General features: G+C 39.8%; 1 protein-coding gene across 2 annotated transcripts in view; it reads left to right on the plus strand.

Annotated features, from left to right (window-relative positions):
• Positions 1-23,833, plus strand: part of LOC109428851 (protein Star) — a 143,392-nt gene extending 119,559 nt beyond the window's left edge. For both annotated transcript variants that reach the window (XM_062850587.1, XM_029859452.2), the window contains exons 3-6: positions 9,104-9,537; positions 9,749-9,922; positions 21,648-22,328; positions 22,544-23,833. In XM_062850587.1, the coding sequence (XP_062706571.1) occupies positions 9,104-9,537; positions 9,749-9,922; positions 21,648-22,283 (1,244 nt within the window). In that variant the 3' untranslated portion in view covers positions 22,284-22,328; positions 22,544-23,833. The remainder of the gene's footprint in view (positions 1-9,103; positions 9,538-9,748; positions 9,923-21,647; positions 22,329-22,543) is intronic.
• Positions 23,834-24,869: the final 1,036 nt, after the last annotated feature.

The following is a 24,869-nucleotide window of genomic DNA, read 5'->3' on the forward strand; positions in this document are numbered from 1 at the left end:
ATTATGGCGCATCCAATCTTTTTGACATTATTTCGCAAAAAAAACGCGACTTAAAGACCGGGACAGTATGGCCTCGGACATTGTGATCCGGCCTCGACAGATCGCCCGAAACCCTTACGCATTTTCTGTCACTGTTTAATGTCGCTTTGATCAATCTAATAAGCTTCCCGGGGACGCCGTTGTCATCCATGATTTTCCATAGCTCTCTGCGGTCGATACTGTCGTACTGGGGCAGGATTGAAAATACACGGAAAAAACCTCTAGCTCGTCGAGATGTCGAGATCCACACTTGGTGTCTTCAGAGAAAATATTCCTATGAACAAGGTCGATATTCTGAACGGTAGCATATTTTTCTTACGTTATTCGCATAAAAGTCCTATAAGTCATTTTGGCCACCTTTCATTTTAGCGGTATGGTGTCTTCAGCAAAGTTGTTTGGCTATTTATGCTTAAAAATTTTGCCGAAGACGTCAAATTTCCAAAGCCTGTTCTTGAGATATTAGCCGTTTTATAAAATATCTACCTGAAATCGAGTTTTTTCATTAAATTACGTTTGTAAACAAATTTAATGTCCGTTTTCGAGTTAAAATAATGAAAAATACTAAAATAAAACATATATCAACGAAATTAGTTGAAAAAAAAAACAAAATATGCATTGATTTTTATAGAAAGTTCCTGAAAATCACGCAAAATGTATATAGGACGTTCTTGCAGTCGGGCAAGTTCGGGCAAGTGTTTTCATCGGCGATCGCCTAAAAAATACATAAGCTTTCATGTAAATTTTTTTTACCGACATGATATTTGATGATTTTTTTAAATGGCGTTCAAAGTTTACTGTTTTGTGTGAATTAGTTTAACATTTTTGCAGATATATTACCATGTTGTATGATGCCAAGTGAACCATGAGAAGTATAAATGCAATCTAGTCACAGGTTTAGTTATTTTTAAGCTTCAAACAAATTGTAAAACACAAAAATGTCCTAAACACGCCATTTAGCCTTGGTTTTATCATTATCTTATATAATCTTATTTAATAGAAATATTTTTTGTTGTTTCAATGATCTAAAAACTCATTTTTATTGGCGTTTCGGAAATTTTTGTGTTTTACAATTTGTTTGAAGCTTAAAAATAACTAAACCTGTGACTATATTGCATTTATACTTCTCATGGTTCACTTGGCATCATGCAACATGGTAATATATCTGCAAAAATGTTAAACTAATTCACACAAAACAGTAAACTTTGAACGCTATTTAAAAAAAAAAATCATCAAATATCATGTCAGTGAAAAAAATTTACATGAAAGCTTATGTATTTTTTAGGTGATTGCCGATGAAAACACTTGCCCGAACTTGCTCGATTGCAAGAACGTCCTATATACATTTTGCGTGATTTTCAGGAACTTTCTATAAAAATCAATGCATATTTTGTTTTTTCCAACTAATTTCTTTGATATATGTTTTATGTTAGTATTTTTCATTATTATAACTCGAAAACGGACATTAAATTTGTTTACAAACGTAATTTAATAAAAAAAACTCGATTTTAAGTAGGTATTTTATAAAACGGCTAATATCTCAAGAACAGTAGGCTTTGGAAATTTGACGTCTTCGGCAAACTTTTTAAGCATAAATAGCCGAACAACTTTGCCGAAGACACCATACCGCTAAAATGAAAGGTGGCCAAAATGACTTATAGGACTTTTATGCGAATAACGTAAGAAAAATATGCTACCGTTCAGGATATTGACCTTGTTCATAGAAATATTTTCTCTGAAGACACCAAGTGTGGATCTCGACATCTCGACGAGCTAGAGGTTTTTTTTCATGTATTTTCAATCCTGCCCCAGTGTGCGCCGCCTTGAAGTCGATAAACAGGTGGTGCGTTGGGAATTGGTATTCGCGGCATTTTAGAAGGATTTGCCGTGAAGATTTGATCCGTTGTCGAGCGCCCGTCAACGAAGCCGGCTTGATAACTTCCCACAAACTCATTAACTTTGGGTGAAAGACGACGGAAGATGATCTGGGATATCACTTCGTAGGCAGCATTCCGAATTGTGATCGCTCGGAAGTTCTCGCACTTCAGCTTATCACCTTTTTGTGAAAATGATTCCTTTCTTCCATTCCTTCAGTAGCTGCTCGGTCTCCTAGCTGGTACAGACAGGTGACCAATTTTTCCGGGCCCATCTTTATGAGTTCTGCTCCGATACCATCCTTACCAGCTCACTTATTGTTCTTGAGTTGCTGGATAGCTTCCTTAACTTACGTCAAAGTGGATGTTGGCTCGTTGTTGCTCCCTGCAGTAGTGACGTAGTCAGCGTTGCCAACCTTCCAGATTTATCTGGATTTATCCAGATTTTTGATTGGATTTGATTTTTGATTTTTTCATTTTGCAAAAATCTGGAAGATCCAGACATTTATTTTCGGGATTTGTAAGGTTTTTCTCGGAATTTGTAAGGTTTTGCCCGGAATTTGTAGGGTTTTTCAAACGATCCAGACTTTTCCAGACAAAACTTCCTAAATCATCCAGATTTTTCAAAAATTGACCTGGCGACCCTGGACGTAGTCATTTTTCCTGCTGCCTTGATCTGCCTTGCGCTCTGCACACCATTCAGGCGTTCGTTGTAGTGCTTGTTACCGTTGGCAGCACTGCAACTGAACATTGAGGAAATAAATGACAGAGGGATATCTGTCAAAGTAGATCTGTGTAGTGACGTGCAAAGGCGTACAATTGTAATAAAGCCAATTTATAGTGAAATTACTTAAATAATTGATTAAATGCCTAATTTTGCTTATAGCTAACAGTTGAATTGTGCTTATGAAGATAAAATTGAATTAGCCTACATATCACATAAACTATCACAGTAAGTTAGTTTATCATCTACCAGTACGTAATTCTAACCTTAATAACTATTATCACAGATGGATCTTAAGTAATGTTACAAATAACGAATGAAAATCAGTCTGATATCGCTTTGACCGAATTATGTGAGTAACGATTGTAATTGTAAACACTTCTTGAAATAATCGGGTAATAAATTCCAGCTTTTAGCTGTACTCGCACCCACAGATTGGAGTTTACGAGCTGCTCAGAAGAACTCGGCTTCGAGCTTCACACGACCCCTATCGGAACCTCCTTTTCGCCGTAACAGTAGTGCTGCTTCCACCTTTTGATTACATCACATCCGTCAGTCAAGATGCACCCGTCCTTATCCCTGCATATTTCGACAAGTGGCACGAAGCCTTTGCGGGATGCGTTGAGCTTCTTGTAGAACTTCCGTGTTTCTTGTGAACGGCACAGCAGTTCTATTAGTTCACATGCTGCTTCTTTCGGCGCTTTTTCTCCTGGAACAGACGTGTTTGCTGTTTCTGTGATATTTTATTTATATTGCTCCACGTTCTGTCGGATCCCGTGCATGACCTCTTCCAAAAGCTCTCTACACTCTTCATCGAGCCAATGGTTCCTTCGGCTCCGTTCCACATCCACATACTCAACGTTGGTCCCCGCTGTGTTGTTGATGGCTGCCTTTATCGTACCCAACAAATATTTTTGCTGTACAAGAGTTGAACAAACCACTCTTAAACAAACCTTAGCTTAAGAAACTGTTATACAGCTAGCTCTGTTTCTTGGGTACTCCAGCAATCCTCGAGAAGGGCTTCATTGAGCTCGTCCTCGTCTGGCAACGCTGCATCGAGATTCTGCGCGTATGCGGTGGCTACATCCGCTTGTTTCAGTCGTTCCAGATTATACCGAGGCGGCCGTGGGTACCGTACGCTGTTGATCATAGAGAGTTTTTGGCGCATTTTTATTATCACCAGGTAGAGTTAGAGTTGATATTAGCACCACGATGGGTCCTGATGTCGATAATGTCAAAGAAGTGCCGTCCTTCAATCAGTAATTACTCCAGCGAGCCCTATAGTGATGAATCCAATATTTATTCATGAAATTCCTCTCCCGGTATTTTTTTGGGGTTCCACCAGAATTCTTTCATGGTTTCCTGCCGAGATTCCGTCCTGGGATTCCTTCAGAGATCCTGTCAATGATTTCACCTGTGGTTCTCCAATTGGGTTGTTTAGTGAATTAAATATTGCCTTTTTCTTTAGCCTAATCGGAAGAGCTCATTTTTCTGAGTATAAGGTGATTTTTTTGCGTTCCAAATCCTTTGTTTCGATGGCTAAATAAACAAAACAGTTTTAATTTCCGTGGATAGAATGACAGTTCAATCTTTAAAGTGACAGTTCGCCCCGAACAAAAAATTTTCCCCATACAAACTCTAAAGTCATTTTAAAAATAGTTCCCGGGCACGAAAAATGATGAAATTTTGGATTTCGACTAATTTTTGGACGGAGATTCCGATTACACTAGTTTACAGCATTTTTGAACTCGGTAAGCTGATGATCGTTTTTGGTGTAGAATCATGCCCTGAGTTCGAGAACGCGAAGGAAAAAAATTACAGTAGAGCAGAAATTTTTTCGACTTTCCATACAAGGTTGATGATTTGAAATCGATTTTTGTTCTATTTTTAAGCAAAGTCGCTCACTTCACACATCTCATTCTCCGTAATCAATGCTCAGATTGAGCTGATTTTTTTACTATAACTCGCCTACATATGATATGTCAAGTAAACGTTGAGAAAGAATTTTTTAATTGTTTTTATCTTATTGAAAAAAATACATTTCTTCATAATATTTTGGAAATTTTGCTAAAATTTAAGGAGATCGTCCCAAAAACTCGCCAATATCTTGAATTTCATCAATCTAACGCAAAACCTGCATTCAGATGATCGAATGGTATTATATTCAGCTTTTAATTTATGGAAAAAAGATTTAAAATTGGTTGAACAAAACGCAAGATATTTGAATTTAATTAAATTTCATATTTTTATAAGTTGTAAAACTCGATATTGAGCTAAAACTCAAAAACTGTTCTACTTTAAATTTTTTGAAGCACAGTTTCGAAATCAGCGCTAAATTATGCTTCAAAAATTTTGGTCGTTGACAGGAGTTCCCGACTTTCATTTTATTTTGTAAACTAGTGTTATGGAATAATCTGGATACCTCTAAAGAACCCAATTGATTTCTCATGGGATTCCTTCAAAAATTTCTTTTGAAAATGTCTCCTGGCTTTCCATCAGGGATTCCTCGTGAGATTCTTTCTGAGTTTCTCTCAGGATTCCTTCAGGAACTTCTTTCAAGATATCTTCAAGAATTTCCTCTAAGATTGCTTAATTGATTTAACCCAGTTGTCCTTTAAAAATTTTATCCCGTGATATTGAAGAACTGTGTCAAGGACTCTTCAGAGATTTCTTCCGAAATTCATTGTGAGGTTCCTTCATTGATTTCTTCTGTCATTCTTTCAAGTATTATTGATTTAGAGACACTCCTCCTGAATCCTGAATTTTCCAATTATATATTGATTTCTCATGGGATTCTTCAGGGATTTCTTTCAGCATTTATTTCTCGATTCATTCCATTGGTCAACGGCGGGAGCGACCAATGGAATGAATCGAGAAATAAATGCTGAAAGAAATCCCTGAAGAATCCCATGAGAAATCAATATATAATGGGAAAATTCAGGATTCAGGAGGAGTGTCTCTAAATCAATAATACTTGAAAGAATCCTTTGAGAATTTCCCCTGCAATTCCTTCAGGGATTTATCCAGTATATTTTCTAGAATTCTGTTCTTCCGAGATACTTTCAATAATTCCTCCCAGGTTTCCGTCAGGGATATTTTCGGTATTCCATCAGGGATTCGTTTGGTAATTCCTCTTGGAATTCCATCACTGATTTTTCCCAAGTTACCTCTAAAAATTGCTCTCGAGATTCATCTAGATATTCTTTTAATGATTCTTTCCAGGATTCCTATAGGGATTTCTTCCGGAGTTCCGTGTGAATTATTTCTTTGTTTTTTTTTGGCTGGATTTCTGCTAGTATTTTTTCTGGTACCGTAATCCGGGGTAACATTGATCAGAATTTTCGATCTTTCTTGAATAATTCTCTTGTTGAAGCGAATGTTACATGTTTTATCTTTTTTAAATAAGTACTGGCTCTCTGATTATGTGTTAAGCTACTCGAAAAAGTATGGTCAAACTTTTTAACATGTTTAAATAGGCTTTTTAATCTAATTTTTGATTTTGTTGAATTGGGGTAACATTGATCACCTAAGTTAACAATGTTCGTTTGTGTTGAAAATACCCTTACTTACTAAATTCGGGGTCGCTGATTTCGAATATGTTGTCCAAATTCTTACAAGTTATGTACTTTTTGAGTTATTTTAGGATTAAAATCCTTCAAACCGCGAATAACGCCTACAGGTAGGCAATGGCTTAAGCAATTGATAGCCTACTTTCAATAAATCGTATATTTTATTGAAAAAGAGCATTTTCATAAAAGTTTCGTTCATTAAATCAAACTCATGAATATCATATTGAAGTAATACAGTGATTTCGAACTTCATATTGTATCTAGTATTCATGTCATACATGAATGTTTGACAATGCATCTCATTGTGCTACGAAACACAGCTATTGAAAAATCGATTTATTTCAATGTTCATGAAATTCAATTTTCAAATATTACATGCCATTCAATAGCTAAATAATAGCAGATTACGATATATCATTCGATAGCAGAAACAGATTCAATGCAAAATGCTTGTTTGAACATTTCTTGAGGTCGGTCAAGCCGATCAATGTTACCCCGCTGATCAATGATACCCCGTTTTACGGTATTTCTTTTAAAATTTATTTAGCTATTCCTATGGGAATTGCTCCTGGATCCTTTCAGGGATTCTTTCAAAAATGTCCCCCGTAATCCAATCATTGATTCTTCTCAGGTTTCCTTTAGGAATTATTTATTCCATCAGGGATACTTTCAGGGGTTTCTCCCAGGATTCTTTAGAGACTTCTTCCGGAGTTCCTTCAGAGATTTCTCTTAGGATTTCTTCCGAAATTTCTGCAGGGATTCCTTTCGGAATTCACACATTCATTTTTCTTGGTAATCCTCCAAGGATCCCTTCAACGATTTCTTCAGTGGTTTTTAAACCGTGAGATCCATTCAGGAATTCTCTGTAATTCCTCCATAGATCACTCCCATAATTCTTTTAGGAATTCCTGTAAGATATTCAAAAGGACTGATTTTGGGTTTCTTTCAAGAATTACTTCGAGATTTTTAAAATATTTCCCGGGTTTCTTTCATAGTTTTTATCGAAATTCCCACAGGAATTTTTTCCCAGGATTCCTTTATTGAGTCCTCCCGGAATTTTTTCATTGATTCTTTCCAGATTTTCTATAGAGATTGCTCCAGAGGGGGCCTTCAAGGATTCTTCACGGAAATTTCTCCCAGAATTCTTTCAGGAACTCCTTCTACAATTCATTCAGGTATTCCTCTCGATATTTTTTGAGTATTTCTTCGGAGATTTCTTTATTGATTCTACACAGATTTGCTTCAGATATTCCTTCAGAGATTCTTCCAGGGCATACCTACTTCTGAGATTTTTTTTTTTAATGATTTCTCCAGGAATCCTTTCGGGATTTTTTTTAGGAATCCTTTTCAGGATTCTCTCAAAGACTTCTCTTGAGATTATTTTTTTCAGGGGTTGCTCCCGAGATTCTTTAAAGGATTTGTTCTGGGAATCCTCTGGGATTATTTCAGGTATTTTTCCTGTGTGGTTCCTCTTGATGGCAACCCTCTCCTGTGGTATACTCTCTTGTTTTCTTTTTTCTCCAGATGCATCATCATTTTTGGATTCTCCCTTACGAACGTGCCTCTGGAGCCGACCTACTGATACTTGATAACAGACGCACTCAGTATAGTCTTACTGAGTAAAAAAAAGTTTGAAACTTCTTTCGTAGACTTTTTTCCACACAAAACTCTTGAAATTTGTCTGGATCAGTCTAGGTAGTTTTTGAAAGGTTCCGATATCAAAAATATCAATGGTCGATTTGAATTACAACACTGAACAAAACATTGTGGTATCTGAAATCATCATCAACAAGTTCCAATACAATATCTGTTCACTGTACTACATCCCCATCATTGACTGGTAGGTCAAATCAGCTGAGCAGAGGGGTTCGCCGTAGGTCAGAGGAGGGAAAGCGACGAAAATTACACCCAGAATTTGACCCGCATAACCACAAGGTGGAAACGCAACAAAACAGCACCAGAAAACAACCCCACCAACAACCAACAGCCAAGCCAGCAGCAGGGAACGGCTTAGAAATGCGTTCGACCCGTGATGGAGGGGAAAACACAGAAAACCACAAAACATATAATTTTATAGTCCAGCGGAGGATGCGGTATTTAAATTAATTTATTGGGCTTCTTTCCGCCCGGGCTCTCGCGCCTCGCGCCTTTCGCTAACCATGCGGCCGCCAGAGATATCGATCTGGCTGGTGCAGCAGCAGGTGTGCGTCGATGCAAGGACGGCGTTTGCCTCCTTGACTACAAAATTGCTCTAAAAATAGATTTTATACAAAATAATCATTTTAGATAAAATTACTCTTGGCGTGATGTACTTAATGGATGATTCCTAATTGGTTACCGTCAGATAACCATTTTCGGACATTATTTGTAAACCCATGTCTTCTCGATGGATTGTACGTTGCTTTTAAACTAATTTAAACAGTTGATGAGTTCGCAAGTAGTACTCTCGGAATTTGTCTGATCCGTCGTTGATCGGCTCACAAAAACCAAAAAAAAGAAGAACTAGCTTTCTATTTACCAAAGAAAGAGTCCTCAGGCGGTCTCAGTCAGCTAGACAGGGCGCGCAAAAATATCTTGCACGCCTTTTTCGGCGGTAGGTTATTGTAGATTGGGCATTTTATATCTTACCATTCACATTACCATTGACAATTACTTAAAATCTTCGCATGTCGTTCCGGCTCACGCTTTCCTAAGAAAAACGATCATTGCATTGGCAGAGGAAGCTCTCAATTGATAACTGTGGAGAAGGCTTTGTCGTAGTTGGGACGTTACACCAAGAAGAGATGAAAAAGATGTGTCTGTGAAGAAAGCAGTATGAAAAATTGGGGATAAATCGATGAGGCTTTTCATATGTCATAAGTTTCACTCCCTAATATTTCCCCCTTTCTTTCTTGTTGCAGAAATCCGACACCAGCAGTTCCGGTTAAACATGTCCCGCGATTACGACCTGATGGGCGTGCCCCAGGATAACCCCGCCCTGGTAAAGTACGTCCGCGACATCCACATGAAGAAGTACCCGATGACCTTCATGCGCAATGCCAACACCCCGATGGAGCACCTCAATTTCACCAACCGGCACGAACTGACCCCGGAGATGGCCCACTTCGTGTCCGATCTGCTCGGCAAGAAGCGCTTCGGAACGTTCTTCCAGTCGCTGACCGGCATTAGCGATTCGATGATGACGGCCCCCTGGCTGGCGGAAACCATGAACTGGGGTGGCTACCTGGTGGAACCCGATCCGCGAAAGTACTTTTCCCTGCGCAAGCAGAACGCCTTCCGGCCGAACGTGCAGGTGATTCATGCGTGTCTATCGCCGAACACCTACCCCAAAGAGGTAATATGCAAGAGTTGGGACGGTTGATTGATTGATTGACGGCCGGGTTATTATACCGAGAAGAAGTGAATGAGAAATCAGGAAAATACTTTGAATTTGTTTCACAATAGCTTCATAATGTAATCTTCTACTGTAATCCTTTTCTACTCGGGATCACAAATTTCCTCCACCACCGCGTTCTAAACAACTGAATTTCTCATGTTGTCCGTAGGTAACGCTCCACCACGATGACGACAGCGAGGTGCGCATCAACAGCGTGCTGGACGAGGAAACGGAGTGGTTCCATCCACGTGTCAAATGCTTCCCGGTGTACACACTGATGTTGGCCGTCAACAGGACATCGATTGATTTGCTCAGCCTCGGCTGTCAGGGACAGGAACTGCAGGTAGGATAATTGTTAGAATTAATTTGTATTAGTAGACAGACTTAATTAAAGGATACATTCGCCGTCGGTGATGAATTGGGACCTGTAATGGGTAATAATGAATGAAGAAATTATTGTTGATAAGTTTGTTGCTTACATGTTAAAGGGATTAAGTTGGGTGTGGGACACTGAATGCCTTCCTTGACTTGACTTTAATGTAGCGCAGCAGGTTTTATATAGGGTGCCTGTGCCAGTTATCGCACTACCTAAGGAAAACTATTTCTACAAAAATAAGAAGAAGACCGACGAATGTTTCCAATATGTCAAATGATTGTGTAGTTTCCATACTTTACAGGAAAAATAAACTAGCTGAGCCAAAACTACTTTTAGTATTTATTACGGCTTGTGCCAATGATAGGAACCCTGTACCAGTTATGGACACATTTGTTAATTTCGGTTCCACTTCGCACTATTTACATGCATTCCTTACGGGGTTTGCCATAACTGGTACACTATGGCGAAATAGGGTGCAAGGAAGCCGAAAAGTTAAGGAAAATGAATTATTTATATCATAATTTGAGCAAATTGTGAAGTTTGAATGATTGCAACCATCTTTTGTGATCGTGATCTGTTGTTCACGATTTTTTTCCTGTAGATTTGTATAATTGAAGATTGAAAATCAACTATGGCGAATTTGAGGTACTATAGCCATAACTGGTACACTGAGCCTATCCAGCATTTATTAGACTAGGTACTTAACCAAAATATTTCATTTGAACTAACCATGAACGTATTGGCCTTATTATTAGTTTCAGCAGAAAACCATGTTTTGCCAATATCTGCTACAAATCATTTCTCTCGATTAGTGCGACATTAGCGTTTCTAAGCTCGCTAAAGCGTTCAGTTGGTAGTTGTGACGGGCTTGGTGGTCTAGTGGCTACCGCTTCTGATTCGTATGCAGCAAGTCATGGGTTCAATCCTTGGCCCATTCATTTGCTCCTACTTCTTCTCTCTCTTCTCTGCACCATTGCTTGTTAGAAAAAAAAGACCAAATCGTAGGATGTAAACACGGTTAATGAAATCTGCAAGCAAGCGTTAGATTGGCCCCAGAAGAACATAGCAGCAGAGGCGGGCCAATTGGCTCATGGCGAAGCATCCTCCACAAAGGAATAAAAGAATTCGACAGAAATTTGACTTGGCCGCTGGTCAAGGCGATGTCGGACAATCGCCCAGAATGGAGATCTTAGATCACTTTAGTTTCGTAGTAAGCTAACTCCAGTTTCCTTTCCTGGACCTCATGCACGCCTCCATTTCCTTGATCGAGTGGGTGGTAGTCAACTCCACTTCTTCGATCGACTCACCGTAGACTTCGAGCGCAATGCCGTCAGCAAATCGGACACAGGATAGAACGGGACTCCTGAGGTTATGTAAAAGTACTTCCGACCCACCACTACTGTGTCATAAACTAGTACTCGATTCTGAAAGTAACTTCCGAGAATCTTGTACAGGTACCCGGGTATCCTCAGACGTAGGAGCGCATCGGCAATAGCTGGCCAACTGACGCTATTAACCCTCCTTTGGCATTAGGGTCATTTTTTGACCCAAACCGTACATTGCGTCAGCGAGCTGCTGCCAACGTGATGCAAAAGGAAGGTTAAACGCGTTCCTTAAATAAAGAGTCACTAACTACTGCAAAATAGCGAATTACCCTTCTCTTATGCTCGAGTGCTTTACCGGCGGTTTTTGTAACCGACAGGATAGCGTTTACGGTCGACCTCTCCTTTCTAAAGCCGTACTGGCTACTCGAGAGACCATTGTCACCCTCGGTGTACCTCAACATTCTATTTAAGATGATCTTTGCAGCATCTTCCCCGCCGTGTCGATCAAGCATATTGGTCTATATGCCGACGGGTCTCCGTGTATTTTCCTGCCTTTGGCAATAGAACCAGACTCTGTCTCTTCCAAACTTCTGAGAAAACTCCCTCGTCCAGACATTTCCGCATAGCATAGCTGAACATCTTCAAAGACGAACCAGCCAAGGACTGAAAGTTTCTATAATATAGCTAAATCAATCAATCTGAACATTTCGGGAGCCTCTGCAATAGCTACTTTTAAGGCCAGGTTCGGAACTCCGTCCGGATCTGGGAACTTACCTAAGCTTAGAGATTTTGCTATTCCCGCAAGTTCCACATCGACAACCCTCTCCTCATCGTTAGCCCCAGTCCCGGACTGTCCTACGAAAGGAGACCAAAGACTAGGATCGTGGTGTGGAAAAAGCCCCTCGATATTCCCCTCCCAACATCTATGGAGATCTCTTGGCCATCACGATCCTGTAGGCATCACCCCACGGATTTGCATTGGCACTCTGACGGAGACCTTTAAAGCACATCGTTTTCCTTGCCCTTATCCCGGTCTTCACTGCAACTTTTGCTGTGGCAAGCACCACCCGTCGTTCGTTTCGCTCTTTCTCAGATCGTGCTCGCTGCATCCGCCGCCCAGCCCGTAGGCAGGCACGGTACATTTCTGCAATTGCTTGAGTCCACCAGTAACCTGGTGTTCTCCCAATTCTAGAGTGGACTCTCCTAGTCATGGTCACATCGCACACACGCAAGAGCACCGCTATCAGCTCGTTGCTGTCTAAACCAAGTAGGCTCCACTCACGGCGGAGCGTCTTCCTAATTATACCTTCGTCGAAGTATGATGTCTTCCATATGCGAGGGCTTAGCCTTGTCTCTAGCAGGGTCTGACCCCGCTGGTTCATGAAACGACTTCCCATTCCACGACCCAGGCATTGAAGTCACCCGCAGTTGCCACCGGCCTTCGTCGTATTAGCACGGACATCTGCGTGAACTGCTCGATCGGTCACCGCGGAGGCGCATATCTGCTACAGAAGAAGACCCCGTTTACTTTGGTGACCACGAAGCCCTCATAGGTAGTAGACACTAACTCCTGGACGAGGTACACTTGTCGTTCATATCGCCACCATTTTGCCGGACCCTTCCGCGACCCAATTGCCAGTGGGTACTCGGTATAGGTCCGCTATGATGCCGATAGCCGTCCCCATTCACTGCCTGACAAAGCAGTAGCCGAGCTGCGTCACAGTGGTTCAGGGTTAGCTTAGATCTGTGCGCCGCCACGCCACGCCGCCGCCGCCGACACTTTTTGTCCCACGCCGACGCCGACCGAGGTATCGGCGGCGATTGTGCGATATTAAATTGCGATATTAAATTGGGAAATGGTACTTTCTGGGAAATGGTACGTTCTGGAAAATGATTTTCTGGGAAATGGTTCTTTCTGGCAAACGGTTTTCTGCGAAATGTTTTTTTCTGGCAAATGTCTTTCTGGCCAATGACATTCTGGCGAATGGTTTTCTGGCGAATTTTGCCAAAAAACCATTCGCCACGATGCCATTGGCCAGAAAGAACCATTTCCCAGAAAACCATTTGCCAGAATGTACCATTTCCCAGAAATTTTCCAAAGTCCTCAATCCAGAAGTGTTCCTAATCTAATGATAATTTAAAACATTCTTATTGAACAATAAATCGTGTTTTTTTTATTTGTTTGGGATCGATAGAATAAAACTCAAACCTTTCAAACTTCACAATACATTAAATCTTTTATGTTATTTAATTATTTTATTGCGCGCAACAGCTTATTTTTCCAATTAAAACCTTTCCACAAATTTGTATTGTGGACAAGTTGATCATGACGTGGATCCAATTGATCAAATATTATTTTGACGGAATTTGATCAATACTCATCAAAGATTTTCCTTTCTTCAACACATAGGATTTTTTTTTCCAGCTTTTACTGATATGGAATTTTTGGCTTTACTTATATTTTTCAAAGGTTTTCTGCTTTCAATTGGAAGTATTTTTTTAAGCTTATTTTTGACAATAACAATAACATGATCACTTTAAATAATAATTTTTGTGCCAAACATCAAAATTACATGGAATTGTTGATCACAGACTTAAGTCAATCGAATACCATAAACAAAAACCTTTTAGAAGCAATGAGAAATATACACAGAAATAATAACTTAAGTGACGATTTTACCTATACCATTAGCCTGACTGTCACTGCCCGAAAGCCATTACCATTTGGCCGAATGTCACTTGATCAAATGCTATAAAAAGCTTGTTCTTGAATAAATTAACTCTAATAATTCCAGCAGAGTTTTTTCCTTCTTTTAATCATCTGCTGTTCTTTCTAGATGAACTTCTTAGTTTATTTGCGCCATTTTTAACAAATAAATTCCCTTATCACGGTGATTGTAGCATGTGAGCCTAACATATTTGGGCTTTGATATCATGGCTAATGGCGCTTCGGCAGTATACTGTTATAGAATCTTAATATCAATGGTATTAGGGCATTCGGCTAAAGGCCGTCGGGTCGAATGTCATTTGGTCGACGTTCATTAGGTCAAAAAGTTATTTTGCATAATGGCAATATTTTTTTTCGTTTTCTCCTTTTATGCTGTTAAAATAATTGTTGAAGTTTGAGCTACTGTATTTTACCCATGAATCTTTCCTTCTTTTAATTATAGGAACAATAAACCAAACGGGTTTAAGATCTGTTATTTTTTTTTCAATAATTAAACTATAAGTTCCGCAATACCAATATTGCTTTATGATTCTAACATAATCAACAATTCATGCCAAAAACTAGTCTTACAATAAAACTAGAAAGAAGAGCCTGTGTTTAGGGGCCCATATAGCCGAGGCGGTAAACGCACGGGTATTCAGCATGACCATGCTGAGGGTGACGGGTTCGATTCCCGGTCGGTCCAGGATCTTTTCGTAAAGGAAATTTCCTCGACTTCCTTGGGCATAGAGTATCTTCGTGCCTGCCACACGATATACACATGCAAAATGGTCATTGGCAGAGGAAGCTCTCAGTTAAAAACTGTGAAGTTGAGAAGCAGGCTTTGTCCCAGTGAGGACGTTACGCCAAGAAGAGGAGAGGAGCCTGTGTTTAGAAGAAGGAAAACTTCATTATTTGAACTAGAGAGAATAGTTTCGTTGTAGAAAAATAGTTTTTTTGCACCGAATCCGGTGATGTTCAACTAGTGAATTTTGCCTGCGTTTAAACATAGGCTGTTCTTCTTAGTTAATAAGATTAGATTTCGACATTAATTGTTGATTGCGATAGAACAATACGGCAATATTGATATTGTAAATAGAAGTATCAGCTTATTATTGGAAAACCGAACAAATTTAAGAAACCGTTGACCGTTCTGTTCCATAATCACTGAATTGCGATTTGTGATCATCATTCTATCCTTTGACCATTCGGCCTAATGGACTTCGGTCAGCAGTATTTTGACTTTTGACCATACCAGATGTTTGTGGACCCATGCACTTATAGCCTAGTTACATCGAAGCCTCGCGCTCAGTATCATACAGACGTATCTGTAATGATAGATTTCTCTTCATCGATTTTCTCTATGCTCAATAACTATCGGTGAATCATTTCCAGTTGTTTCCGTTGTTCTAGCCCTAGTCGTCTTTTATCGAAACAAACCAAGAGATCATCCTAGCAGTGAACATATTGAATTATTGTAGAAGATTGAAACTGATGACATTTTTTATGTTAATGGACTGAAATACACACTTATTTCAGAATTGCCTGTTCGGTACTTTTTTGACGAGATTAGAACAGCAGTATGATCTCGGTAGTTTCGGTAATCGATTTTACTGAGGTTCAGTAAAACAACTGTCAAAATGGTATGGAAAAGGTAAACAATGCATTTTTGCTGAACGAGTTCGGTGCTCAGCAGTTATAATCTCGTCAAAAAGTTACCGAACTCGGTCAAAATTAAGTGTGTATATCTACCAAATTCTCACAATCACATCTTTAGTTTCAATTAATTCTAAGAAAATGAAGAAAATTTCTATTTGCCCGAAAGTACCATTTGCCAGAATATACCAATCCCCAGAATTCAATATTTAATATAAAATTCTGGGGATTGGTACATTCCGGCAAATGGTAGGGGTAGGCGGGGCAATATGGACACCCTAAGGTTTTTGCCAACTTTACCTGGCAAGATGTCAAAAAAGTTTAGTTTTTTGATACATGTATCCTTTTAAAGTCTATTTAGCATCTATTGCATAAGAATGTTCACGAAGAAAAATGATTTATCCACTTCAAAAATTGTTATGAAAAATGTTAGTTTTTCATGACCGTCTTCAAGCATACGGGGCAGAATGGACACCCCCATGGGGCAATATGGACACCATGAGACTTTTATGAATTTCGTACATTATTTACACCTATAAAGTCATTTCATTACAAAACAACTATTTTGGATGAATAACACTAGTTTACAGCATTTTTGAACTCGGTAAGCTGATGATCATTTTTGGTGTAGAATCATGCCCTGAGTTCGAAAACGCGAAGGAAAAAAATTACAGTAGAGCGGAAATTTTTTCGACTTTCCATACGAGGTTGATGCTTTGAAATCGATTTTTGTTCTATTTTTAAGCAAAGTCGCTCACTTTAAACATCTCATTCTCCGTAATCAATGCTCCGATTGAGCTGAAATTTTTACTGTAACTCGCCTACATATGATATGTCAAATAAATGTCGAGAAAGAATTTTTAAGTTGTTTTTTTCTTATTGCAAAAAATACATTTCTTCAAAAAATTTTGGGAATTTTGCTAAAATTTAAGAAGTTTGTCCCTAAAACTCGCCGATATCTTGAATTTCATCAATCTGACGCAAAACCTGTATTCAGATGATCGAATGGTATTGTATTCATCTTTTAATTTATGGAAAAAGATTTAAAATTGGTTGAACGAAACGCAATATATTTGAATTTTAGTAAATTACATATTTTGAAAAGTTACAAAACTCGATATTGAGCTAAAACTAAAAAACTGTTCTACTTTAATTTTTTTTGAAGGTCGGTTTCGAAATCAGCACTAAATTGTGCCTAAAAAATTTTGGTCGTTGACAGAAGTTCACGACTTTCGTTTTATTTTGTAAACTTGTGTAATACGCCGAATGAGTTCATTTTTGTTCAGTTAATTTAAATTCAGGCTGTTTTGGATAAAGCTTCGTTTTTGTCGGCATGTACAGCTGTGCCTAGAACAACTATTTTCCACTGATGTCGTTTTTTGACCAATTTGTTTCACCCTATGTCTACTATAGTGAACATTAAACCGAAAATATACTGAAATCGAAGAATTTGGTTGGTTTGTGATTTAGGTTATATTTTCCCCTTGCCGCTTCTTTCAAAAAGGTGAGTGTCCATTTTGCCCCGGCAGCAGAAGATATTTCCAAACTTGATTTTTGATATAATAAAGAAGAAAATATAAACATGTTAAGCATGTAGATACAGCAAAACTACTTGCATGTGTTCTAGAAATATCACGTTTTAATCTACCTGCAATAAATTAATCACTAAATCTTATTTTAGATGGTGTGAAAATTATAATTTCCATGCACAAAAAACGGAGGACGCAACATTTTCGTCTAAAATCAAGTATAATTTTAATTTCGAATGTTTCTTTCCTGAAAATACGTTTTAGACAAATGGACTATATTCTCCATTCATTAAAAGTTCAAAAAAGTTCGCATATTTCAAAATATTGAGGGTGTCCATTCTGCCCCGGGTGTCCATATTGCCCCGCCTACCCCTACTTTCGGGCAAATAGTATTCTGGCAAATGGTTTTCTGGCGAACGGTTTTCTGGCAAATAACGCATAATCATCGGCGGCGCGCCATACGCCGGTGTTTGTCACGCCGCCGATTTTCATTTTTCGCGCCGGTGATCAGTGCACGAACAAAATTAAGTTTATATAAAGTTAAGATAAAACATTCTCACGATCACTATCATAGAACTTTGACTGACACTATCATAAAACAATTCTGCAGAATACTTATTAAGAACTTCTGAAGAAATTCAAATGGAATTTCAGAGTGTGCATTCAAATACGAATTATATGATTTTTAAAATTTTTCATTAGATTCATTATTCATCATTTATATCTCCAGAAGTTTTTCCAAAGATTATTCCGGAAAGATTCAGTGATGCCTCCTGGATTGTTTTTTTTTTTCAGAAGATCTCCCGATCTCGACAGGAGTACCGTCAGGGAAAACTCCAGGAATTCCTTTAGGATGCCTTCTAGAGATACATCAGAGATGCATCCAGTTGATACTGAGGGTCTGAGAGTTTAGTCAGGGATTCCTTCTGAAGTTCCTTCAGTAATACATACAAACGTTTCATTAGAAACTAGTCCAGCAGTTCCTTCAGAGATTCCTCCAGGACATCCTTCACAAATTCCTCTAGAATTCCAACAAGGGATTTTTCCTGACGTTTTGTAGGGATCTCCCAAAGAGATCCTTCAGGGATCACTCCGGGAGTTTTATCAAGGCTTTCTACAGGAATTCTTTCTAGTATCCCTCCTGAAATTCCTTCAGGTAATCCTCTTGGAATTACTTCGGGATGCCTCATGATTTTTTTTCAGATATTCTTTCAGGAGTTCTTTCCAGGATTGCTCCTGAAGTTCCTTCGATGATCTCTCCAGGAGTTCGTTAAGGGATACTAAAAGCTTCATGAAGGATGCCTCCAGGTGTTCAATAGTAATTCCTCCAGAAATTTATTTGAACAGGAGTTCGCTCAGGTATCTTTGCAGAAGTACCTTCAGAGATTCTTTCAGGAGGATTCATAAATGCCTCCTGGAGATCCATCGAGAATTCCGTAATAATTTTCTTCAGGAATTCCTGCAGGAAGTCTTGAGAAATAAGTCTAGGGTTGAGAGATTCCTCCAGGAATTTCAGCGATTCTTGCCGATGTTTATTCAGAGATTCCTCCTGAATTTCTTCAGGGATTCCTACAGAAGTTCCTTCAAATCTCTCCAGGAGTTCCTTCAGGGAGTATTATAGGAGGATCCAAGGTTATCAGCTGGAGAACTCAGGGATTCCCCCAGAAGTTTATTCAGGGATTCCTTTAGAAAAGTTCCTTCTAAGCTTAGGATATCCTTAGGGGATTCCTCGAGAAGTTTCTTTAGGGATTCTTCCAGGAGTTCTTTCAGGGATCGCTGCTGGGGTTCTTTCAGATTGTAGAAATTAAAATTGAGAATTTTCCAGGAGGTCTCACGGGAATTCCAGGACGTTTTTTCAGGGAATCTTATAGGAGTTTCTTCAATAATTTCCTTAGAATCACGCATATCTCCCGGATTTTCATGAGGGATCTCTTATGGAGTTTCTACAAGAATTCCTCCAGGATGTCCTTCTGAAATTCTTCCAGAAATTCTTCGAAAGATTCCGCAAAAAATCCTTCGAGGATTCCGCCTGCAAATCCTCCGGACAATCCTACCAGATTTTGTTCAGGAATTCCCCCTGGAATTCCTGCAGGGATTTCTCCTGTAATTGCTTCGGGGGATTCCTCCTGGACTTCACGGGTTCCCAGGACTTCCTTAGAGGATTCCTCCTGGAATTCCTTCGGTAATTCCTACTGGAATATCTTCGGATATTCCTCCTGTAATTCCTTCGGGAATTTCTCCTGGAATTCTTTCAGGGATTTTTCTTGGAATTTCCTTGGAGATTCATCCTTCATTTTTTTCGGATCTTCCTCCTAGACTTCCTTTAAAAATTCCTCCTGAATTTCGTTGACTATTTTTCTTCGAATTCCTTCGGAGATTCCTCCTGGATTTCCTTCAGAGATTCCTCTTAGAATTCCTTCAGGAATCATCCTGGAATTCCTTCGATGATCTCTCCTAGAAGTTCTTCGGGGATTCATCTAGAAATTCGGGGATTCCTCCTGGAATTCCTTCGGAGATTTCTCCTGGACTTACTATGGGGATTCCTTTTTAAAATCCTTCGATTATTCCGCTTGGAAATAATTTGAAGATTCCTCCCAGAATTCCTTCAGGGGTTCCCTCTGGGATTCCTGCAGGGATTTCTACTGTAATTCATTCGGAGGTTCCTCCTTGAATTCTTTCGGAGATTCCTTGTGGAATTCCTTCGGCGATTCCTCCTAGAGTTTTTTCGGGGATTTTTCCTGGAATTCCTTCAGGAATTCCTCCTGATATTCCGTCGGGGACTCCTCATGAAATTTATATGGGAATTTCCAATGGAATTTCTTCGGAGATTCCTCCTGGATTTCCTTCGAGTTTTCTCTAGGAATTCTTTTGGTGATTCCTCTTTGAATATCTTCGGAGATTCCTCTTTGTATTACTCGTGGAATTCCTTCTGGAATTTCACATAGAATTCTTTCAGGGATTCCTCCTAGAATTCCTGAGAGTTTCTCCTGGAGCTTCTTGAGAGATTCCTTCTTGATATTTTTTGTTAATTCCTCCTAGAAATCCGTTGGGGATTTTTTCTCGAATTCCCTTGGAAATTCCCGCTAGGATTTTTTTGGGGGATTCCTGTTGGAATTGCTTACTGGATTATAGCTGAAATTCCTTTGGGATTTGTGCTGCAGTTCTTTCGGGATTTTTTTTTTTAATTCTTGTGGGGATTCCTCCTATAATTCCTTCGGGGATTCCTATTAAAATTTATCCAGTGATTTCTCATAAAATTCCTTCGAGGGTTTCTCCTGGAATTCCTACGCGGATTTCTCCTAAATATTTTACCATGGTTCCTTTTAGATTTTTTTTGGGGATTTCTTCTCGAATTCCTTTTGCAATTTCTCTCTGGAATTCCGTCGGGATTCTTCCTGAACTTCCTTCTTTAATTCCTCCTGAAATTCTTTTGGTAATTCCTCTTGATATTCCGTCGTGGATTCCTCCTGGAATTCCTTCGAGATTTCCATATCGAATTCCTTCGGTAATTTCTCTAAGAATTCCTTCGAAAATTCCTCCTGAAATTTAGGGATTATTCCTAGAGTTCCTTTGGGGATTTCTTCTTGAATTTTTATTGGAGATTTCTCCTGGATTTCCTATGGGGATTCGACTTGGAATTCCATCGGGATTTCTCCTTGAAAAACCTTTGAGGATTCTGTTGGAGCTAGTCCACCATGGCTACGCAGGCCATAGCGAGGCTAGCTCCGTCGATGCCTGTTTCTTAATAATAAATAAAAAGAACGCAAGACAATCAGCAACCGCCACACTCTTTATTCATTCCAGGTATATACAATTTGACATTCTTCTTTAATAACAACATACCTACGCCAACTAATCTACCTCACTCCAACACTACAAACTCGTACCTGAAGGTTCGACGCTATCCGAGCGTTCAACGCTACCTTACTTCCAACAGATTCTACTTGGAATTCCATGGGTGGTTCCCCATGGAATTCCTGCTGGGATTTTTACTGTAATTTCTTCGAGATTCCTCCTAGACTTCCTTCGAAGATTACTCCTTGAATTTCCTCGACGATTCTTCCTGAAATTCCTTCGGAGATTCTTCCTAGAATTCTTCCGGTGATACTTTCTGGACTTCATTCAAAGATAAGATACCTCCTTAAATTTCTTCGAGGATTCCTCCTGAATTGAGATTATTATTTTAGTGACGTAACAATATTGAATCTGTTGAAAACTGGAGCAATCGTGCACCCCATTTAGCAACCCCGCTACGCCCCTGACAACCGTAACATGGAGTGAAGGAATACAGCTACTAAACTAGGGTTGTTACAAAATTTTCTCATTCCTGCCTAATCGAACCACCAATTAGCTAAGACAGGCTAAGACGTGTTCTTTAAATAAACGTTATTGTTCCTGTTCAACCCCGCCTTGTTCATCGTCTCCAAACCTCTGCGACATCAACAGAATCCTCTTTTTCTCTTCATATTTTACAGATCCTACAAACCATCCCCTTCGACCGGGTTCACGTCAAGGTGATATCGATCCACCTGGTGCACTACTACGAGGAAGACGAAATGATCATCGACGTGGACGAGTACGTGCAGAATATCACCCGCTTCCTGCTGAGCAAATCCTACAAAATGGTGCGTAGCTTCGACCGGAACTTCATCTACCAGTACGTCAGCAGCGTCAACGGTGGTGGCCTGGGCTCCAGCATCAGTCGAGTGAACAGTGTGGCAGGACCCAGCGACGGGAACGTACCCGTTTCCGGTGAGAGTGGTGGTGTTGGCGGAGGTGGTAGTAGTGGCAGCAGCAGCAGCATCAGCAGTATTAGCAACGTGAAAACTACCAGCAATAAGATTAGTAATAGTGAGAAGGGTGAGGTGATCCGAAAGGTATCCACAACGGCATCGCCGATGTCCTCCGCCGTCGTGTCCACGGTGAAGATTGCGGTGGCCGCAGAGATGTTGCTGGATGGTGGTACTAGCAGCAGCATCAGCAGCACCAGCATGATCAGCGGTACGATGGCAAACGTGGAACGGGGAGCGATTGTGGTGGAAGATTTGGACGAGCCGGAACTGCAGGCATCGCAGGCATCCAGTTCGCCACCGATGGTCACCTCGCTGTAGTTGACGGACGGTCTCGGGTTGGATCTGCACGGATGCCTTATTGAGGTATGATTTGGTTTCTTGAGATTTTTTAACTGAACAAAGATGATCACAGTTTTTCTTTCAATTACTTACTAAATAAATGCAAAGAATTGGTCGCCAAAACTTTTAAAAAGTACTAAGTTAGCTAGTATCAAGATATCTTTGACCATTCAATCTAGCTGACTTAGGTGATTCATTGATTTGTTAAATACTAATCTCTCGATTCATCATTTCACCAGGATGCGGCGCTTACTTGCTCTCTACTTTCATTGGCGGTGATATCGTTGTCAGGCCTGTGGTGAGACACACCACGATTTTTGCGCCACCACGACCGAGGAAGTGCGACTAAGCCCAACCGTATGTATTGTGTATAGATATTCGAAAGTGAAGACGCAGAAGGCAACAACATCAACGTTTAGCCGAATAGAAATCCTATCACCGAAACACGGGTTCATAAAACATTTCCTTTGGATTTAACTATGTTAGCATTTTTATGCATTCAGTTTTTTTTTTGCATTTCATTCAACGCTCTCTGTAGGACGGATTCCGATGGAAGCCGTACGGAAAAAAACGAACAGAAGATAGACTACATATACATATAGGTACCGAAACCATATTCATATTTATTGAATTGTAGCCCTAAGGACAAAATATCAACCATAATTACTTGTTTGTGTGTGTGCGGCGAAATGTTTCGCAGACACATTTTAACAGATTTTCATTTTGGAGAAACACAATTGCTCAAAGAAATTAAGAATCGCAAAAACGGATTTGTTAAATTAATCGGTTCGAACTCACACCGTTCGCATAAGATATACGAATTGAATTTGGTCACAGAAAATGTCCTGTTCTGGGGCAGGCAATGGTAGATAAATCAAAAAAGTTAAAACATAGAGTAAAGGGGGTTACGACGACTCGTTGTAGAACCATTTTCGGATCACTTGTTTCGTAGAAAATTGTTACAAAAACATCGAAATTATCAAATATCAGCAATTCAGGAGGAAATCACGTACGGATTTTTTGCTGATAACATTGAGCGTTTTATGGCGAATACTGTCATTTGAAATAGGCTGTAAAACCGGTTTGAAGCCCTAATAAAACTAGGAATAATACTTTTGAAGTTTGAACTACAGATGTGACTTGTCCATCCTTTACTCTAATAATATGATGCATTTTCAACTAAGAATTAGTTATTAGGACAATTAAGTGAAACAACTTCAAACCGAAAACATAGTATTATTTTGTCATAAGAATTTTAATGAAATTGTCACGGTTTTAAAATTTATTCTACTTTTCTACTTGGCAAAAACAAAATTTACCTTGTTCATCCAAACACAACAGAAAGTAAAAACAGAAACACATGAATGTAGTTTTATACATTTATCCTTACCGGAGAAGAGCGACAAGTTTGGTAGTGAACAGCGAACGGACACTCTGAATAACTGATTAACTTATTAAGTACCTATATTTCATTTTACTGTGAACTGTTGGAATTGAAATACACTGATGATAAACTATAGCTAGAAATACCGGTCGACGCGAAAAGAACATTGCTGTGAAAGAAAACTCCCTGAATTGTGGAATAGTTTGCGTCAACGTAGTATTTTCGTCGCGGTTGAAACCCGAAGTTTCCCCGCACCCGACAATCGAATTTCCTCAAAATCCATACGTGAAACCTAACGTCGGACGTAGTGCGCTGGACAGCGGACCTGGCCCTCTATCCAGCGCACTGTGCCCGACATACGTCCGACACACGGTTTAGGAGAAACATCGATTTTCGCGTGTCAAAAATTCCGATTTTCAACTGCACGAACAATATTGAAAAGAAATTGCTACCATTCGGGATTTCTACAGAACCGATAAATAAGAATTACAGTATGGATCAAACTTTCACTTATCGAATGCTCTCATTTGACTCTTGTGGGTTGGACCTGTAACGGATTTAAAACTTCTTTCTCCAAAACTAGACCACTTTATTGACTCTTCTAACGATTTCTTGGCAAGCATGCTTTTATTTCCAATTCCTCCCATTTACAATATAGGTAGTTTAGGCACACGCGTTCACGGTGGGACCACCTGCTACCACGACGCGTCTCGCTTTCGTTATCGCTGATACCGCTCTTCACCGAACCCAACTCATGCTGCCACGACTCTCCATCACACTTTCCACTTCCCAATCTTCCAATCTTCTAGCTCACTAGTCCGCCTACGCCCCCATACACCAGTGCCACACCTCTTCCACGGGCGAATGTCACTTCCTCCGGCTCACTTCTATCCGACTGGGAACACTGCTTTTGCTCAAGATCGGGTCTGTAGACGCCCGCTACTTCATCCCACCATGAACTCAACGTTTGCTACCGTGGTCCTTCGGACTCGCTCTAGAACTCGAATTCAAAACTACAGATCCACCAAATGGGACCGCCATGTGGGTCCACGTGGCGCAACTTCCCACTCATTACGGTCATCCACGTTCACATCACTTCGGACCTTAACTGGGCATTCTTCGAGTTTCTTGACCCGACCACCGATAATACTCCCCCGAAACTTGGGAACCGTCATGGAAAC

This window comes from Aedes albopictus, chromosome 2 (assembly GCF_035046485.1).
Source record: "Aedes albopictus strain Foshan chromosome 2, AalbF5, whole genome shotgun sequence".
NCBI lineage: Eukaryota > Metazoa > Arthropoda > Insecta > Diptera > Culicidae > Aedes > Aedes albopictus.